The following is a 12,899-nucleotide window of genomic DNA, read 5'->3' as shown; positions in this document are numbered from 1 at the left end:
AGAGGAGTGCAGTCATGACCATTTAGGACTTTCTATTTTACATTTATAAATATTAATTGAACACATTACCACTGTCTAAAAATGGCCTAATAAATATTTACCAAGAACAGCTGGCTATTAGATTTCTTAACTTCCTGCTTCCAACTGTGTTAATTTTGGCAATGAATGTGCAAATTACTTAGCTTGTTTAGGGATTCTGAACTTGGAAGGGACAGAGGTGGCAAAGTAGGAGAAGTTATATGAAAATCAGCAAGAAAGGCACAGGACAGTGGCAGGCAAAGGCTCAACTCTCCCTCCATCTCTAAATACTCCCCAGTCTCCATTTACTCATGTGATCTAGGTTCACCTGATTTCAGGTACCAACCCTGAACTTTGGAGCTAATTGATGCAAAGGAGCAGGGACTTTGGGAAGCCCTATAGGTGCCACCTAGTCGTGTTCCCAGGAGAGCAGAGGCAGCAGTGGTAGCAGCAATAGTGTGTCCATGGTACAGGCTGCGAGAGTGATGTTTGTGTGGGCTTGACTGGGTAAGTTGGCTCTGATGTGTGATTTTGGGTGGTGTTCCTGGCTGCATGGCCCATGTCTGGTTCTCCACCTTCCTTTGTATTCTGAGGCCTACCATGAGCATGTTCACAAATTCCTTTCTGTTAAATAAGCCAGAATCAGTTTCTCTTGCTTGTAACTAAGAATATTATGTGGTGGAGCAATTAACTCAATTTTTGAAAAGCCAATAGTAGGCTGTCAAAAATTTCTACAGATTGGATTTGGTGTGGCCAATTTGAGACCTCCCAGATAAATTATAAGCTTCTTTATAAATGAAGTGGGAGAATAGAAAATATGAACAGAATCATTTCTTCATTTTTTTTCTTTTCTCATTGTCAAAGTAGTACATTATCTCAAATTTTTAAGTGGTGTTTTTAACAGAGAAACAATTACTAATAATTCTTTAACAGATTGTCATAGGTTCAGAGAAAGGCAAGAGTTGAAGTGGAATGACTGATGCACAGGGCGTAACTAGTTTGCCAGAGCTCTTGGCACTGTCGTGTTCATGACCAGCTGTCTGGAAAATGCATATTTCCTAGTAATACCTGGAAAAATAGTGTGGCCTGGTGGGAAAGACAAAGGAGACTTTTCCCTTTCTTTTAACACTCATGCCAATGATGCCAACAGACAACAAATGTCTATTTTAAGCAAAACATTGTGCTAGCAATTTGGAGAAACTCAAAGAAGTGAGATATCTGAATGCCCTTGAAGGAAACATATTCGTTCATTCATCTTTCAAATATTTATTACACTCGATTGTATTAGACACAATGTATACAAAGGTATTCTAGGTACAGCCCTTGTCCTCTGAGGCTTATGGTCAATAAGTACCATCATACCCATGACTAGATGCCCGTGTGGCCTCGTGATATACAGGAGCCTATTAGATATATTTATTTACTTAGCAGGTTATTTATTTATTTTTGGTTAAGATTTTAGACATGTAGAGATGGATGACAGCTATAGGATTGTGCTCTTCAAAGCCAATTACCTAATTTTTTTTTTTTTTTTTTGTTACATGAACAATAGCAATGATAGTAAAGGAAATTACCCCCTGCATCTTAATTGCCAATCTGGCATTTAAGAAAGTTCTGCAAAAAGGTAGTGCAACTGAAAGGCTTCAAATTCCAAGTTAAAATCTGGTAGGCTCAGATTAAAATAGGGTATGTTGCAGGGGCGCCTGGGTGGCTCAGTCGCTTAAGCGTCCGACTTCGGCTCAGGTAATGATCTCACAGCTCATGATTCGAGCCCCGCGTCGGGTTCTGTGCTGACAGTTCAGAGTCTGGAGCCTGCTTCAGATTCTGTGTCTCCCTCTCTCTGCCCCTTCCCCACTCATGCTTTGTCTCTCTCTGTCTCTCAAAAATGAATACACGGTAAAAAAAAATTAAAAAAAAAATAGGGTAGGGTATGTTGCAGATGAAAAAAGAAAGATACCATTGGTTTATTTTTAATGGAATCAAAAGTTGTTGACATTTCTTGGAAACTTGGAACCACTAAATTTCATTTCTCTAAGTATTTCTATTAGTTTTTCTTAGTGGTGCAAGTTATCACAAATAGCTTACAGAGTTATTCTCTACAAGGCACTTCTGTTTGCTGCTGTTCAGGAAGAAAAAACTGTTCTGCATTAACTTCACAATATATGTGTTTTTGCTATAAAATTTTATCATGGCAGATATCTAACAATTTTTTTTCACTAAATCAAAACAGTATAATATTTTTGTTCTAACAGTATTGCATTTAAAAAATGTTAATGTTACACACAAAGAACCATTATCTTATTTGGCTATTAGATACTGAGTTGGAAAAGCCTACAGTTCTTTTGCGTTTCCCCTTTACTCTCACACTACTGCCACACTCATAACACTTTTGATACTTCTGGTCACCAAATGTGTGGAAGTTTTCTGACACCAAGCAATTCTCCAGGACACCTGCTGGGTGTACTACAATTTAACTCTTCTGACACCTGGAGACAGAGTCAGAAGATAGTGTCAGATCCCACAGGTTAAAGCCTCAGTCCCACAACAGTGTTCTCACCCCACTTCAGATGTCAATCTCAAGTAATGGGTCCCCAGGTTACCCACAATTTCTGTCTGACGTGGCTACAAATCAATGGTCTCATGACCCACTTCTTAGATTCACAGAGCTGAGCAGCACACAGAACTCAGGGAAATACTCGTTACCAGTTTCTTAAAGGATATGGTCAAGGATACAGATAAACACCCATATGAAAAGATACATAGAGCAAGGTCTGGCAGGGTCCTGAGGACAGAAGCTTCTGTCCCCATGAAATTGGGGTGCGTCACCCTCCTACTACATGGATGTGTTCACCCACTTGGAAGCTCTCTGAAACCCTTCCTGCTGGGATTTTATAGAGGCTTCCCTCACATTGGCAGATAAATTCACTTAGGAATTTACAAGAGTTTTAGGAGCCCTGTGTCAGGACTGGAGATGAAAACTAAATACATGTGTCTTATTATGAATCACAATATCACAGATATAATTTAAATCTCTTACTAAGAGAGAAAGCATATGAACAGAATGCAGAATTTCTTAAAGTTTAAAGGTTGAAGAACTCCAAAGGGCAAAATCTAATCAAGTGGTTAGCAACTTTGAAAGAGGTTAAAGGCACTTAAGCATCTTAAGATCCAAGTCAAAATCTGGGCTTCTCCTCTTTCTAGGCATCATCCCTTTGCTAAGTAACAACCTCCTTGAGCTTCAGTTCCTTCACGTGTCAGGTGGGGATCACTAACCACTTCTTAGGATTGTTGTGAAAATTAAATAATGAGTGTAAGGGGTCTGGCTTGTCGCAGGTAATTTAACACATATTTGTTCTGTATCTTTCTCTTCTCGAAGAGCTTAAGATCTAGTTGAGACTACAAGCTGTAAACCCAGGAAGGGATAAAGAAAAATCCAAGAGTTAAACCACAACTCACACGCACTGAGGTGGCTGGAGAAGATGATCTTTAATGTCCCTTCCAGCTCTAAGCATCGATTACTCTATGACAGCTGTATGAGAAGTGTCATGGAGCAGTGCATGATGAATCGGCAGTTGGGAAGTGCAGACAGTAAGTGCTGTGAGGTCGAAGAAGGGAGCATCTGCCCTGGGCTGGAATGGTTTTGGAAGACCATTAAAAAATTCTGAGCTGTCTCAGCTACAACAAAAGCCCAATTCAATTAGGAGAGCGACTGGCAAGAGTCTGATTATAATACAAATTCAAGCCCAGCTGAGGAGAATAATAAGAAACATAAAATACTGTAGAGAAAGAAGAAAGGAAAATGCAGTGTCAGCAATTTGGTTTCTGAAACACACAAAGAATATTAAGTAGCTATCACGCTTTTCATCCTTACAGTAGTCTTTTAAGGTGGACAAAGTATTCAGCCCTGCTGAGAATCTCCCATGAGTGAGGGATTTGTTAGAAATGTGTTCGGTTCCAAATAATAGAAAACCTGCCCAACATTGGCTTAAAAATAAAATGGTGGGTTTTTTCCCCCTAAATAGAAAGAACTTTAAAGGTGGACAGCCCAAGGTTGGTGCCACCTCAAGATAACAGTCAAGACACAGTTTGTCTCTAGCTCTCAGCCTCACCATCCTTAGCATGATGGCATATGCCCTTACTGCTTGTTGCCTTATGGCAGACGGCATCACATTTGCATTCCAGACCCGAAGCAGAGAGAAGGGCAAAGGAGCCAAGAGTGAGGGCAAATGGCATATCCATTGAGTCTGTGCCTTTTTATTAAGGAAGATAGTTTTCCTGGAAGATTGCCCAATAGACTTCCCCTTCACCTGGTAACCAGAACTGTATCTCATGGTTGCTGCCAGTGGTAAGGACACTGGGGAGAAGAGGTTAGTCAGCCAACAATGTAGACAAAAGTGTTGAAGACTTGTGAAGAAAACTACTACAAGATATAAAAGCAGGCAGTTGTTTTCCTTAAACAGAAAGCTTTACCCGATTTTTTATTTTATTTTTTATTTTTAATGTTTGTTTATTTTTGAGAGAGAGAGACAGAGTGCGAGTGGGGGAGGGACAGAAAGAGAGGGAGACAGAAATTGGAAGCAGGCTTCAGGCTCTGAGCTGTCAGCACAGAGCCTAAGTCGAGGCTCAAACTCACGAACCCCATAAACCATTTAAAAACTGTAATAATTGTAGATTCACGTGCAGGTGTAAGAAACAATGCAGAGAGATCTCCTGAACCCTTTAAACTTCCAAAACTATAAGTACAATATCACAGTCAGGATATTGGCTTGGAGATGGTCAAAATACAGAATATTTCCATCACTGCAAGTATCCTTCATGTTGTCCTTGTATAGCTACACCTACTTCCTTCCCTCCTGCCCTTCCGTTCATTCTTATTTTCTGGCAACCACTCATCTGTTCTCCAGCTCTCTAATTTTGTCATTTTGAGAATGTTACATAAATAGAAACATATGGCATATAACCTTTTGGAATTGGCTTTTTCACTCAGCATAATTCTCTGGAGAATCTGGAGGGTCACACTGAGTCACCCAGGTTGTTATTTGCACAACAGTTTGCTTCTTCTTATTGCTGAGTAGTATTTCAGGGTGTGGATGCAACACAGCGTATTCATTCATTTACTTGTTGAAAGATACCTGGGTTGTTTTGGCCATTGCAACAACAACAACAAAAAGCTGCTATATACATTTGTGTGCAGGTTTTTATGGGAACATAAAATTTAATTTCATCAGGATAACTGCCTAGTAGTACAATTGCTAGGTTGTATGGTAGTTGCATTTTTGGCTTTTAAAGAAACTGCTAAGTTGTTTTGTAGAGTGGCTATACTATTTTGCATTCCTACCATCAGTATGTGAGTCAGTCCAGGTTCTTTGCATCCTTGTTGGCATATGGTATTATCACTATTTTTTTTTTATTTTAGCCATTCTGATAGATGGGTAGTAATATCTCACCGTGGTTTTAATTTGCATACCCCTAATGATGTTAGACATCTTCATATCTGCTTGTTTGACTACTGAATATCTTCTTCAGTGAACTGTCTCTTCATGTTTTTTGCCCATTTTCTAATTGGATTGTTTTTTTTTTACTTATATGTTTTGAGGTTTCTTTTAAATTTTTATTTATTATTTTAAAAGTTTATTTACTGGGGCGCCTGGGTGGCTCAGTCGGTTGGGTGTCCGACTTCAGCTCAGGTCATGATCTCACAGTCCATGAGTTCGAGCCCCGCATAGGGCTCTGTGCTGACAGCTCAGAGCCTGGAGTCTGCTTCGGATTCTGTGTCTCCCTCTCTCTCTGCCCCTCCCCTGCTCATGCTCTGTATCTCTCTGTCTCAAAAATAAATAAAAACATTAAAAGTTTATTTATTTATTTATTTATTTATTTATTTTAGTAATCTCTGCATCCAACACGGGGCTCGAACCCACGACCCTAAAATCAAGAATTGCACACTATTCTGACTGAGCCAGCCAGATGCCCCAGGAGTTCTTTTTATGTTCAAGATACTGGTGTTTAGGTGGATATGGTTTGAACATATTTTCTCCCACTCTGTAGTTTATCTTTTTGTCCTCTTAACAGGGTCTGTCACAGAGCAAGTTTTTAATTTTGATGATGTTCAACTTACCAATTTTTTCTTTTATATATCATGATTTTGTTGTTGAATATAAGAATTCTTTGCCTAATCCTAGATCCGAAAGATTTTTTTTCTGAAATTAAAAAAAAACTTTCATAGTTTCATCTTGGGTCAGGTCATGATCTCACAGTTTGTGGGATCAAGCCCTGCATTGTGCTCTGCACTGACACTGTGGAGCCTGCTTGGAATTCTCTCTCTCCCTCTCTCTTTGCCCCTCCCCTGCTCATGCTCACTCATTCTCTCTCTCAAAATAAATAAACATTAAAAAAATAAAACATTCAGTCTATCTCCAACAAAGTTATATTATAGTCTAAACCACAAGAGATAAAAATCAATATTTATGTTTACATTAATTGGTTGAGAGAGAGATTTTATGGATTCTGATCTAAAAAAATTTTTTTAAATGAATTTATACATAATGAATCTAGAAAATGCACCTGTAACTTCTTAGGAGGTCATACTCTTCCAGCCCTTTTAGGAATTCCATTTTAAGGCCAAGGCCAAACACACAGAATCTAAGTTTATCAAATTACACCAAAGCTAAGATTTGAAAAAGGATAGATATCCTGAGCATAAGGACTATGGGATTAGAAAACCCATTTTTCCCAGATGAGATTTGAGGATTAAATAAAGAAGTGCAAAACGAGTTTCTTTCTGGTGTTAATTTGCCCCTATTATCTCACTCTGAGACCAAGCTCATCCTAGGCTTGTAGCAGACAGATTTGACACAAAGTACTTACTTCTGACATCTGGAGATCTTATTATTGAGGGGCGAGAAGTGTGAGGAGAGATGTAGGTACTTTCTGCCACGTAAGTATTTCATTTATGAAAAGCCTGTGGCCTTTCCATGCTAACAAGAGAGGGGTCCATATGGAGGTGTTGTTCTAGGCCCCCATGTAACTTTAAGGAAAACTTGCACAATGTCCAGAGCCCTTGACGTCCTGCAAAGGGAGGAGGATGTCCTCTAATTCCTTGCAGCAGAACTCGCTTAGATGACACTAACATTGACTTCCAAACAGAACAGTACATCTACCGAAAAGAAAGTGATGGTGCATTACAAATCTAGAGAGATCTATGGGAAGCTTCTGCCGGCAGCTTGTTCCATTGTTGCCATCAAAAACCCGGCTAATGTCGGTATCATATTCTAGGAACACTGGCCACTGGGCTGTGCTCAATTCGACGGCTGCCACTGGAGCCCCTCCTACTGTGGGCCACTTCACTCCTGGAACCTTCACTAGCCAGGTCCAGGCTGCCTCCCGGGAACCGTGTCTTCTGCTGGTCACTGATTCAGGGCTGACCACCACCCTCTCACAGAGGTGTCTTATGTTAACCTGCCTACCGTTGCTCTGTGTAACCCAGACTCTCCACGGCGCTGTGTGGACACTGCCATCCCACGCAACAGCAAGGGAGCTCACTCAGTGGGTCCGAGGCGGTGGATGCTGGCCTGGGAGGTTCTGCACACACTCCCGTACACCATCTCCCATGAACACCCGTGGGAGGCCACACCTGACCTCTCCTTCCACAGAGATCCTGAAGAGACTGAGAAGGAAGAGCAGGCTGATGCTGAAAAGGCTGTGACCAAGGAGGGATTTCCAGGTGAATGGACTGCCCCGGGTCCCGAATTTACTGCTACTCAACCTGAGGTCTCAGGTGGTCTGAGACATGCGGGGTCCTCAGTGCCCGTCCAGCAGTTCCCTACTGAAGACTGGGGCTCTCAGCCACTGCTCAGGACTGGGCTGCAGCTCCCACTGCTCGGGCCCCTGAATGGGTGGGAACAACCCCTGAGGGATCCTAAGTTGCTCCATCCACAGACTCTTAAACAGAAATGGAAATAAGGTTGATGGAAAATAAAGTTTCTTAAAAGAAAAAAAGAGGGGCGCCTGGGTGGCTCAGTCGGTTAAGCGGCCGACTTCGGCTCAGGTCATGATCTCGCGGTCTGTGGGTTCGAGCCCCGCGTCGGGCTCTGTGCTGACAGCTCAGAGCCTGGAGCCTGTTTCAGATTCTGTGTCTCCCTCTCTCTGACCCTCCCCTGTTCATGCTCTGTCTCTCTCTGTCTCAAAAATAAATAAAACGTTAAAAAGAAAAAAAGAAAAAAAAGAGCCTGTGAATAATAGATGACCTGATCCTCAGAAAGGCAGGCAGCCCAGTGTGGTGGTGAGGACATGGGTACAGTTTAATTAACCATAGTTCGGGTCCCGGTTCTGCCACTTACATGCTATAGAACTGTCAGCCAATTACATAATTTTTTGGGTTATCACCCTTATCTGCTCCACAAGAACAGGGACCAGTCGTGTTGTTCACTGTTGTATATCCAGTGCCTGACAAACCTGGCACTGTGGCATTTGGTGCCAAATCAAATAGGGTATTAAGGAAGTATATGGAGAAAGAAAAGACCAGCCCCTGACATTCAGAAGCTGGCCTGTGTACTCACAGGTAACCCACATTATTCTCCTGTTAGACATAAACAATTTCACACTGTACCAACCTCTGACAAGGTTACTTTGACACCACACTAAAATGAGACAAAGCAAAGCCACTGCATAATTTTGTATAACCATAGATAAATACAAGGTCACTGTGCCACCCAGGAAAATACCAAATACCCCCTCTATTGGCCAAGATGAGTAACTGCTACTTCTTTACTAATTTCTGCTTTCTTTCTGCCTCTCTTTCTATACATAAGATTTGTTGAGATATCCATTTATAGAATTACCCCTGCTTTCTGACAGCATCCAATCTAGAGAAGACCTGCTTTCTTAGACCTTCTCTGAGGTTACCCAATGAAAGCCCAAATTCTATGATAGGTTTTTTTCTAACACGCTCCTCCTGATACATTCCATGATTCCTCATGGTATGTTTGCATTCACTTCAGTGAAGAATAGACACAATGTATTTAACTACAGTTGTGTTCCTAGTGGTATTTGGCTTAAGGGAAATGACAATCGGAATGGAAAAAATGGGGAGTTATGTTGTTTCTTCAGAGTTGTTGTGCATAACAAATGGATAAATAATTTACCAACACATATTTAGGGTCTGTTTTGCACCAGGCACTGTGCTAGGTGCAGGGAATCTGGAGAAGAACGAGACCAGATTGCTCTCCAGCAGTTGAATCTGTGGAACGTGCAGAATAGAAAATTTATGATCCAATTTCGTGTTGTTCACACTATTATAGAGCCATACACCTTCTATAAAGATGTTGTAGGACCACACACTAAGGAGAAATGTCTTTTTTAGACTTATAACCTACAGAAGTGTAAGATAATAAATTTGTGTTGTTTTAAGGCATAAAATTTGTGATAATTTATTGCAGCAGCAATAGGAAACTAATATAGTATACTTGAGCTTACTATTTAAGGTGGATTGTCCTAGGCATAAGCCAAGGTAGACTAGTTCCTGTAGGATCTGTCAGTTGGCCTGTATGGCTGCATGCTTGGGAATGTGACAGGGTATGTCTGGATTAGATCCTGAAGGGTCTTCTTTCTACACAGAGAAATTGGAAATTACCAGAAGGTTATCAGAGACCACTGGAGGATTAAAAGCAGGAGAGCGTGACAAAATCAGATTTGCATTTTAGAAGGATAGGTTGGAGTCTGGGAGTAAGGAGAAGGAATGGGAAAATACTTAAGTATCCTAGGCAAGAAATGAGAGGGTTTCTTTGATCACCTTCTATTAGATGACCTTGCTTAGTCCTTGAAATTGGGGTGAGAAGACAGAAAAAAATGTGCTCTTCAAATATTTGAGATTCTGTCATGAAAAACTGGTTAGCCATGGTCTGTGCAGTTCTAAGATCAAGGTATAAAGTCATAAGGAGATATGAAGTGCGCTATCAGGAAGCACATTCTAATAGTGGACTAAAACTATCAGATTTCTTCACAAATAATTGTGTCTTACGTTTCTTTCTTTCATCTATTCAACAAGTCTGCATTTGAGTATTCAGGATGTAGCAGGCATTAGGCATATGATGATGAACAAAGAGACACTGCCCTCGATGTAGTTTAATTTGTGTGTTGTGGTACTGTTTACATACAACTTTTATATAATCATTTATATAATCATGAAGCAAGCAAGCTCCCAATGAGGATATCTGAAAAGTGATTTATATACAAGGGCGAGGTTAGCGTGGAGTGAACTCTGGCCAGGGAAAATCGGGAAAGATAATAACCCAATAGAGGAGTTGTAAAGTCTATGTAAGTACCACCCACTATTGCAGGAGAGAGGCCGAGCCTTCTCCCCCCACTCCTTCCCGCTTGCCCCGCCTCTGGGCCCCGTCCCCACCGCAGGCTCGCCTGTGCCCTCCCCTTCCTCCGCCCCCACCCGCCCCTTTAACTCCTCGTTCTCGGTCCACGGGATTTCGAGCTCTTGTCTCGCGAGACTTTCGTCGTGCTGGCGTTGGCTGTGTGGCAGCCTGGAGGTGTCACCTGGAGGTGACAGGGGCTGTTTTGTCGCAGATTTCCCGCAAAACTGGGTCTGTCCCAGAGGCGTTAAGTAGGTTCTGGGCGGAGACCCGGCTTAGCGGTCGCGCGGGGTCCCTGAGGAGAGGGTGGGGCGGATTCCCTGATTTCCGGCCGGCCTCAGGCCGCGTGCGTGCCGCGTGTGCGCTGCCCGCCGGGAGCCCGCGTGAGGTTCCACCCGCCGTGTGCGGGGTCCGGGTGGGTGGGCCGCGGCGCCGTGACACCAACGGCGATTTCTGCGGCGCGGGGCTGAGGCCCGGTCGCTGCAGGTTTGAGGGTGAGGGTGAGGGTGGGGGTGGCGGCCCCGGCCCCCTGAGCGCCCTTCTCCTCCCGCGGGAGTTGGCGCCGTGGTGATGCTTGCGGTCAGTAGCCGAGTTTAATGGCTCAGGGAAACTCTGGAATTCTGGAATTTCTTTGGTTCTGATATTAAAAGGAAGTGACTTCTTACAAAGTAGCTAGATGGAATTGGTTATTTGCTGCTTTACGAGGCTTGTCTGACTTATTCAGAGAAAGAGAAGGAAGGAGAAGGAAGATTTGTATAGAGGTGAATAGGCAAGTGACTTAAATCCCACGATTCATTCTCTCTCTTGAAATCAAGGGATACAGAAACATGGAGTATATGACGGAATCCGCCGACCGCACCCCTGGACACATGTGAGTCCTATTCCTTTTTCCCCATCCCCCTTGCATTTAAAGATGCTGAAGTGAGTCTTTGAAACTCACTACCTGGGAGGGAAGCTTTTCGTGTGTTTGTTTTTTGAGATGGAATTCTTTGTCTTAAGTGGGGAAAGTGGAAAGCTTTATTTCTTGAGAAAATGGAATTCAGTTTTAGTTGGAAAGTTTGTCGTAGCAAAATACTTGCTTTAAGAGTATTAAAATAAAATTAAAATAGTTGCTTTAAGAGTATTAAAATATTCACTATACATTCTTCTGGATGTCCATGTGATAGCCATTAGCCACATGTGGCTATTTAAATGTAAAGAAACTAAGATGAAAAATTAAATATGAAGTTCTTCAATCATACTAGGCATGTTTCAGGTCCTCAGGAGCCACATGTGCCTGGTGACTACTATATTTGAACATTACGGGTTATAGAACATTTCTTTGGGACAGCATCAATGATTCCTAAACATTTTCTGTCCCCAATACACCTGGAGTTAAGACCCCCGTCCATTTTACCGCATCACTAGACATGAGTCTCTCTCCATCCTTTGAAAAATTTTCTGTTCTGGGTAAATGTTTACATTTTGGTAGTCCTATACTGGCACCTTTAAAAAAAATGCCTTTGGACTATAAAGCTGTCTGATGATTACTATTAGAAATAATTTACACTCTCTAGACCTTCTGAACATCACCATAGTTTGAGGATTTTTGAAGTTCTAGCCATCCTTGTTTTTTTGGTGCAGTATTCCAAGGTGATGCTTTATAGCATCTTTGAAGATTGCTCTGCAAGTTTTTTTTTTTTTTTCTTTTTTTAACGTAGAGATAATATGGCCTAACTTGGAAGGCTTTTGTTTGATAGCCTTTATCAAGGCATCAAATGCATTTATGAAACCTAACATGAAAAATTTATGTTGTATTTATTTATTTAAGCTTGTGCTGCGAGTGTGGTGTCCCAATCAGTCCAAATCCTGCCAATATTTGTGTGGCCTGTTTGCGAAGTAAAGTAGACATCAGCCAAGGCATTCCGAAGCAGGTCTGTGTGTCTTTCTGCAAGCAATGTCAAAGGTATGGTGTAGTACTTATTTTGTCCTACTTGAAGTTGAGATTTGTAGATAGGAGAGCCACTGGCATATGCTGAGATGACACCAACATACATAGAATAAAGTGCATGTAATTGACATTTAATTTTTACTTATGTTGGTGTTGCCAAAGATTTTAGGATTTGCAATTTTGTAATGTACTTTCCTGGTTTGCCCTGCTAATCTGGTAAAGTTAGTGGAAAGGTGCTTGGCTGTTTTTTTAAATTTTTTTCCTTGTAAGAGATTAATAGGTTTGCTGTATACAGTGAACAGATATGAGTTGATGTTCATAAGGGTAAGTGAAAGAGATTACTAAGGACATACTGTTGTTATTATCATGAGGTTTGTTTTTTTTTTTTCATTTTAGTTACCAGATGCTATGTATGACAAAAACCCTCCTAAGTTTTAATGTTTTAAGTATTTGAGCAAAGTGTTTTAAAAATTTATTAAAATTCCCGTGTAACTAAATGACTGTAGTAAGCTATCAAGTAACACAAAACTGCCCAGTGACACTGCCCATATAAAACTAATTGCCTGTGATTTCCCAAATGGGTTAGGGACGGG

At 41.5% G+C, this 12,899-nt stretch overlaps 1 protein-coding gene and 1 pseudogene across 2 annotated transcripts in view; both read left to right on the top strand.

Moving 5' to 3' along the window:
- The window catches only part of LOC125921189 (40S ribosomal protein SA-like), a 51,450-nt pseudogene extending 43,248 nt beyond the window's left edge, over positions 1-8,202 (top strand).
- Positions 8,203-10,500: 2,298 nt separating this feature from the next.
- The window catches only part of NMD3 (NMD3 ribosome export adaptor), a 32,108-nt gene continuing 29,709 nt past the window's right edge, over positions 10,501-12,899 (top strand). Inside the window, exons 1-3 of one of the 2 annotated variants that reach the window (XM_049628602.1) lie at positions 10,501-10,627; positions 11,192-11,247; positions 12,187-12,321. In XM_049628602.1, coding sequence (XP_049484559.1) covers positions 11,204-11,247; positions 12,187-12,321 — 179 coding nt within the window. In that variant the 5' untranslated portion in view covers positions 10,501-10,627; positions 11,192-11,203. The other variant, XM_049628601.1, reaches the window with a different exon arrangement.

The sequence above is a fragment of the Panthera uncia genome, chromosome C2 (assembly GCF_023721935.1).
Source record: "Panthera uncia isolate 11264 chromosome C2, Puncia_PCG_1.0, whole genome shotgun sequence".
Lineage (NCBI taxonomy): Eukaryota > Metazoa > Chordata > Mammalia > Carnivora > Felidae > Panthera > Panthera uncia.
The sequence above is the reverse complement of the archived record's forward strand: the minus strand, read 5'-3'. Positions and strand labels throughout refer to the sequence as shown.